This window comes from Halyomorpha halys, unplaced genomic scaffold (genome assembly GCF_000696795.3).
Source record: "Halyomorpha halys isolate HHAL.00 unplaced genomic scaffold, Hhal_1.1 Scaffold1217.1, whole genome shotgun sequence".
In the NCBI taxonomy this organism is placed as follows: Eukaryota; Metazoa; Arthropoda; class Insecta; order Hemiptera; family Pentatomidae; genus Halyomorpha; species Halyomorpha halys.
Window position 1 is genome coordinate 229,244 of NW_027108416.1, and position 8,457 is coordinate 237,700.

Genomic DNA, 8,457 nt, shown 5'->3' on the forward strand with positions numbered 1-8,457 from the left:
GTTCCTTCCCAAGATTTTCAAGTGTATATGAAACATACTACATATTTACCTATTGTATAATTTTGTACAGTTGTAAATTACATTAAATAAATAATTTAAAAAATATATATATATTAAGATAAAGTATTGGGACAGTGAAAAATTTCTAATTCCAGTTTTCGACGTAAATTCACGTTTTTGAGTCCCTCTGAGTCCAAAAAAACTTGTCTTACAAAATGGTTTATTTGTCTGTGAACAGAATAGCTCAAAAACGTAAAGTCGTACAAAACTGAAATTACATGTTTAAGGCGGGTATATACTTGGGATATGACAGCTTCTACGATAAATCGACCGACCGGAAGTACCACTTTATTGATATTTTTTAAAAAAATTAATGAAAACAACTCTTACGATTTTGATTGTCGAACTCGCGCCCAATTAAATGTGAATCCATAATTAAATGATCTTTTTATCAGTTATCCTTCCTCTACTAAGTTATCCAATCCCGCCGTCCACGGTACATCTTTCATATCCTTCAATTTAAATCCTCAATTGCATTCCCGCAATACCCGCTCACGGCCTTATATGATTATATGTTGTAACTGCCCATCGAACCGCACCCTTTGACAGATCTTGAATTCTGTTTCCTCCTTCATTCGTAGTTCTAATACCCTTCCAATCTTCAAACCCCGTATCTTCGACCACCTTCTATTCTCCCAATTTTGGAAGAATAAGAACTAAAAGTTTCAAATAAAATGTAGAAATAGAGATAATATTTAACATAAATATTATTGGATGTTTTAATATTAACGAAAAGTCTATAAACATGTATTTATATAAAGACTCATATAATCAACACTACTCTTTTCGTATTCCTTTTATTTCATTTAATGGATTATGATTAGTTAAAGGATTTTTCTTTATTTTTTTATTATCACGTTTTTTATAATAATAATGAATATATACCGTTGGTTTATATATTTTATGTATTTGATGTTTCAAATTTTCATTTATATTTGTAAATTTAAAAATTAGCAAAACTTGTACTTTGTCATTTATTATTTTTAGTTAACTTGTATTTAATTTTTTATCTTTTTTTTTTTATTTATTATCCGAAGTTAGTCACCTCATGTTTTATGATATGACTTATGGTTTTATTTTATATATTCTGCAAATTATTGTTGTTCATTTTTATCTTTTCAAATTCATTATTTTCACTATATTTTATGATGGTTTATAATTTCATTTTTGTTTTGTATTTTACTCTAAGGCTCTAAAGCCTACTTTTGATACCTGTAATATTATTCTAAAGTGATGAATCCCCGAATAAATTAAGAATATCATTATTAGAAGTACCTTAAATTTAGTTTATTTGAATAAAATAAAAAGTCCTTGTTGTTAGCAATATTAAACAATCGATAAATATAAAATATTGAAGAAATTTTTGTATAAATAAATAAACTAGGAAAAAAAGTAAAAATAAAGTATAGGATTTTAACAGAAAAAACCAAGACCGCCATTCATTTCATCACGGCTTCGTTAGCTTTTGTTAAATTGTTTTATTTTTATGAGGAACTAATTCTTATATTCGTAATTCCCTTCTCGTAAAGTCTTGAAATACGAATTTTGGAGAAACAGAGTAATATTTTGTTCATAAATTTCACTTTTCCTAGTCTTTTTTTTTTTTTTTTTTTTTTCAAAATATTGATAACTTCAATACGAACCCACGAATCTACCTTAAACTTAAAATGTGTGGTGGTAAATGAAATTTGTGTGTTGTGCGCACTGCATCATATATTTATTTTTCATTATTGTCAAACTTTAATTGGACTCTTAAAATTATTTAGTTTTTACTACTGTATTTTGATATTTTTCATCAAGACCACAAATCCGTGTCATTATCAGAACAAAGTGATGTTTTTGGTACGGTCATACCAGTATTGTAGACATTCATTGAATCTTCTCCGTTATTTTAAATTTGAGATCTGGCTATAGTCACCAACATTAACTGTCAACGCTACGACTCCAGTTCCCGTTTCCGTAATCAAATCAAAATTTGAAACGTAAAAATAATTTTAGCTCCGCCTAACGATTTTAAGGTTATCAGACCATTTTTAGTACAATTTTAAAAATGGAGGTTTCATTAGTTATTTTTGTTTTTAATTTCATGAATCGGAATAATCTTACAAGTACACACCTACTTACTTTTGTTATATATGTATATATGTATAATATCAACTTTATGTTTTCATCAGAAGACAGTAAATAGCGAGTTACATAAATCCTGACATCATAGGAACATTATGTAACACTAAAAAGTAGGAATGATATGGCATATGTCAAATGTAAAAATAAATCATTTGTTATTTCGTTTTGTTTTCCTCAGCTTAGTTTTATTTTTATTTTTAACAACATAGTTACATAATGCTGATTCTTTTTATTTTGTAAATCAGGTCATTGCAAAAATTAAATGTCAAAATATTTTTAATTTATTCACACGAATCAGATATGAATAATTGTCATGCAAGAGAACTGTGAATGTAAAAGAGAAGTTTAATGTAAATAATTCTCTTAAGGTAAAATTTTTAAAAATATACTAAATGACTCTGCCACCTACCTAAAGCATTTCATCCTTCAAAGATATCAAACATCATTTAGAAGTTAACTTCCCGCAAAGCTCCTGGCATGACCTAATTACATCCCATATTCTAAAACATCTTCCTCGAAAATCTTTTCTATTCCTCACCTACATCTATAATGCTGCACTGAAATCCTTATAGTTTCCTGACCCATGGAAATTATCCATAATCAAAATGATTCCCAAGTCTCTAAAGCTGCCAGAATACCCATCGTACTATCGTCCTATCTCTTTTACCTATCATGGGAAAATCCTTTGAGAAACTCATCTTGAAATGCCTGAACCCCATCTTTGATTCCAACCACATAATCCCTGATCAGTAGTGTGGATTTCGAACATCTCACTCCACTACCCAGCAATCTTTTGGTTGATTTTGTCTCGTCGTCATTGGAGCGCGGAAAGACTGCTCGGGAGTCTTTCTTGATGTAGAATAGACTTTTGATCGAGGTTGGCTCACAGGACTGGTATTCAAGATCTGTAAATTCTTACCCTCTACATATTTTCTCATTATCCGTTCTTATCTCTCCGACAGGTTTTTCAAGCAAATCACAACAGAGCTTATTCATCCCTCTTTCCTCAGTCTGCTGGTGTACTTCTTGGAAGCATCCTTGGTCCTATCCTTTATACAATTTCTACAGCTGACATCCCAACCCATCCTAACACTATCCTCACCATATAGGCCAATGACACATGTCTATTGTCAGTGAATAATGATCCTTACATTGTATCCCAAATCCTCCATTCCCTCATCTCCACCCTTGAAGAATGTAAAAAATGTGCCAAAATTGAGGGATTAAAATAAATTCCAATAAATCCCATCAAATCACATTTACCCTTCGTCGTAAATCAATGACCTCCTTCCCCCACAGTATCCCTTAGTGATACCCTACTTATTCCTATCGAACATATCCGTTACTGAGGACATCTGGACAAACGAGTGATATGGAATCCTCATACAAGCCTGAAAAGACAGGAAACTACTCGTCGATTCCGACTATTACAACATTTATTGGACAAACTGTCTAAACTTCCAATCAATAACAAAAGACTGATCTACATGACTATAATAAGGCCTGGACATACGGAGTTGAGCTTTGGGGCTCCACTAAACCATCGAATTCCTCCCGAACATTATCAGAAATCAAGTCATCCATCAGAACCTCAATGTTCTGTATGTTGCATATTCGGCCATAATAGATTTCGGTTAGGAGGGGCGACCCAGGACAGATGTATGTGAGAGCGATTGGTGGTACCGACATTGAACCTCCGGGTTTGCTAATAGTGAAGGGTCATGGGGTTCAGAACTTTGTAAGGAATCACTGTTTTAGAACAACGGGTATACAATAAGGTGATTTTTTTAAGATCACGCATAACCGCCAGATTTTTCCTCAATTATAGGTTCCCACTTTATAAGGCTGGGTGAAACCCAGGAAGGCTCCAGATCCCACAGTACTGACTCACGACTATAGTGTAACAGAAAATAATTATCTGCCACAGCTGGATTCGAAGAAGTTATCCGACGAATCTTCGGCCCTGCTAATGCAAGGGGGTGATAATGAAACATTTGACCTGCCCATCATCTGATAAAAACGGCACCTTGGCGTTAACATGCAAATGAAAAATGAAATTCCTGAGGTGCTGATGAACGAACCCTTGCACAAGATATTGATTATCGGAATGTATTACGTCAGCCAGCAACAGGAAACGCATTCCGATTGGTATTGAAGGAAGCTAAGCACACTCACTTTCGTGCTATAGTGCTTCAATGATAATAATAATAAAGCATATAATAAAATAGTCACCGCTAGATCCAACATAGTGATATCGCTGATTTTGCTATAAAAGTGGCACAGCCTAAAAAAAGATATTTTTGTTTTATTTTGTACTTGATGCATTCCGACGACAGTATTATGTAATAGAAGTTAAGCAGTAAATTTAATATTTGTGACAAATCACGGGAAAAGGGGAATATGAGATATACTAGAGTGAAATATAATGAGAGGATTAAGAATAGAGTATTAATAACTAAAAAAATACAAAGGAAGAAGAACTAAATAAAAATTTAATGTAATTTTGTTATTAAAAAAATATTGTCAATATTGCACCAATGTATTACGTTTATATTATTTGTTTTTGTATATTCTATTAAGGTAGATCAGTATGCTTTGTGTTATAGCAATCTACTGTATTTGGGTAGCATTGCTTACTGTCTGTTTACATCGGGACTTGCTCGTGCTATATTTCAGGTATCCCGAGTGTATTTAAAATAAAATTAAAATTATTGTGGAACAAAGGGGTGGTTGAAAATTTGTGATAATTTCTGCTCATTTCTTAAGACCAAATAAAATCCCTGAGGGGGCAAACTGTTGTTAGTGTGTTAGTTAAGTAATCCTTTGATTATAATAATAAGATATCAGAACAAATTTGGGTGGTCTCATAGATAACAGAAACTATGTGCTTATCTGGTGACGTCTTCGCAGCTCTCGTCCAGGTGTGTGCTGGGCGAAATGGTGAAAACCATAAATCTTCGCCTGGTGTCAGAAGTAAAGATAGGTCTATCTCGATGGGTGGCTGGCCGAATTTGGCGTGATGGTGGGGGCAGACCAGACATAGCTTGCATGGTGCTTAGGCTGGGGCGGCATTGCACCCGCAGCGTCTTTGGGGTCTTCCGGTGTCCGCGGAAAGGGGGACATCAGAAAATGAGACTCCCGACCCTGATTTTATACAAATTCAAAAAAGAACCGGAAAATTCGGATTATGTAAATGCGACACTGTCAATAAAGCATTTCTCTCTCCCAGGTTTATTTCTCTACTGGGATCTCATCGCAAACTGTCTCTAAGTTGCTTTATAAAGTAACACCTGTTTATGTTTTAAAAATGTCGAGGTGGTTGTGTTTGATGAATGACTTCCAATTGATGTGAGGTACTCTATACCAGAAGCCCTCTCAATGCGAGATAAAATTTGTAATTGTTATTGGTTTGGAGGTGAATAGACAGGATGAATCTTAGGGTGCAAGCAGTAAGTCCTTGATGGCAACTCCGCTCTACAGTGTACTAGTCGGCAGTCGCAAAGGAGGGATGTAAGTCCGGACCGGGTCCTCGCCGCAGGAAGGTAACTTCGCTCTACAAGGTACTAGTCTATAGGCACGATGGGGATTGTAAGTCCTGACTGGGTGCTAACCGCAGGTTCTTACGATAGGAAAGAAATTATAGAAAGGAGGGTAGATTCAGAGAAGGCAGAGTAATATAAGACTATAATATTTTCCAAAAATAATAGCAATAAAATGTACTGATTTACTGTACACATGGTTATCCTCTACCTCCTAAGGAGTGCGATCACGTGAAGCGGGGATGCTTCTCCTACTGAAATCTCTGGGTTATTAAAGAACATTAAGAGTTGCTACCTGTAAGGCGTTAGGTCTCCGTAGATAAGCTGGTAATTTTTATTAATTCAAATACAATATCTTATACAGTTGTTAGTTATGTGAAATTAAGGTATATACAAGGAATAGTACAAATATTAATATGCGGCGTTTGACTAATGATAGTAGTAGTTCTGTTGATAGCTGGTATAGCGGTTTTGGGAGTTTTGGTAGTTACTGCATAGACCAGCAGGTAGTGGTCATACCAGAAAAGTAAACTCAGTTTTATTTTTTTTATTTTATATAGGAAATGCGTCCTATATAAAACAATTATTTTTTAATTTCTCACCATTAGCTAAAGAAGATCAGCGATATATCATATTCAGAAAAGTATTTGATTGCCATAGTAATAAAAATTCCTATAAACTCCAAGTGATTGTCAATTAACCCTAGATAAATCTAGTTACATATTAATTTAAAAGAAAAATATTTTAGAGTAAATAAACTTACTTACTTTAAAATAAATTTTATCTTCAGAATTTGGAATGAATGTGTAAAATAAATAAATACAGCCTACTTAATGATAATATATCTGATTTGATTTATCGATGATATTTGTGTCATTCATAACTGTTAGATATCAAAACTAAATCAATTTTTTTTTCAATCGGATCAAATTGTTATACTTTGGCATTTGACTATCTCTTATCAATTAAATAATTTGATTCGATTGTATCAATTATCACTAATTATTTATTGATGTTAAACCTTTCAGTTTTTCAGATTTATTTTTCTGAATTTGTAATTTGAAGATTGATTGTTGTTGATCTTAGACAAAGATATGAAGTCGAGCGATTTAGGTATTTAGGTTATGTCTCTAAACAATCGAACGATCTTATGAGATAAAAAAGTGTTTAAAAGTCAAACTTTCCGTTCAAAATATACTCTATACATTTATTTCCCGCTTGAAATAAGAAATCGCAGACAATTGTCTCGATATACTACTCGCTCGACTCTAAATACAAGTTCACACTAATCCTGACCCCTACCTGGACTGCGACTTCTGTTGATATAAAGGGACCGAATTCTATCCTCCTGAGGAGAGAACAGCTCTTGGACACCTCGTACCATCTCTTGCATACGACTGCTAACTTGGTCTTCACCTCTCCTAAAGGCAGGCATTTGAAAACAGCTTCTAATATTTCGTCGGGAAGAGTATCGATAAGCTCTACATCACTATCTGTCATATTATGGAAACACTAAAATTGGTATTTTGAACAAATTTTTCCGAAAATATGTAAAAATCATTGAAGAAATTATTTAATTTTAACCTATGACAGGAATTTAGGCCATTCAGATGTTAGGTTACGTTTCTATATATCACATGTTGGTTGACCCCGTTCAAAAACTAATTTCGTAAATTTCACTATGCTACATCTCAATAAACAAAATATTTGTACCTGAAAATAACTTACAACATATGCAGTAAAATCATTGATTGACAATTAATAAACTTGGAGCCATTTATTTAATGACTTGGTGATAAGAGTGACGTTTAAATACATAAAAATATTCTATTTATAAAATAAATTCGTAGCACTACAACCATGTAGAGTCAAGGGTTCAGTACTTTGTAATGGTATTGATTCTACCACACAACCAACGGTTATGTAAGGAAGTTATTTGGTCAGAATTACGCTCGACTGCCAGATTTTTACTCGATTAAGGTACACTCTCGGCTACAGCGAAACTGAAAATAATTATTGGTTTTTGAAGTTTGTAGCACAATGCCTTACAATGAACTACTCACTCCTATTCTATTTATAATTTTAGTAAATATATGTTTTCTCTCTATTTATTGGTTACATCGTTGTCTCAGTTCAGTGTAACATCTCAATCTAACTTTTTCGATATGTTACACAGTTGAACTGAGACGAGAGCGATATGATGAATTGAGGATTTGCCTACAATAAGGGGTTGTGCTTAATTTACTACTGGTCTCATTCCTTCCTTCTAGTACTTAGTAGGTCCACTGTTCAATAAGAGATTGAAATAAATATGTATCCAAGCAATTTTGATTTTGTTTTCTTTAAATTGAAGTACTCCGTAGTAAATCATGGTATATAAAAATTATTTAGGGCTGATTTCAAGATTTTTCAATAAACAATGTAAGCAATCTGTGTCGACAAAGGAATGTTTGTATCAAGTTGTGCAAAGTGGCTCTTGGTTGAAGGTATAATATTAAAACTAACAAACATTTCATCTTTCTAAATGTTTTCATTTTCCAATTACCTTGTTTCATGTCCGAGCGCCTAAACATAAAAACTTATGTATACTTTTGTAATATCAACATTGTCACTTGCATCTCTTTTCTTCTAAGCTTTTCATACATCTACAATAATTCATACAACAATTTCAAAACTTTTGTAAATAAAAAAGAAACAAAAAAAAAAGTAGTGTGTATAAAACATTCTTTAA

At 33.1% G+C, this 8,457-nt stretch overlaps 1 protein-coding gene across 1 annotated transcript in view; it reads right to left on the reverse strand.

The window, feature by feature from the left end:
• LOC136795608 (uncharacterized) overlaps positions 1-7,406 on the reverse strand; it is a gene marked incomplete in the record, with an annotated part of 16,403 nt that extends 8,997 nt beyond the window's left edge. The window contains 1 exon segment of the mRNA XM_067046725.1: positions 7,029-7,406. Within this exon segment, the coding sequence (XP_066902826.1) occupies positions 7,029-7,226 (198 nt within the window).
• Between the last annotated feature and the right edge of the window lie 1,051 nt (positions 7,407-8,457).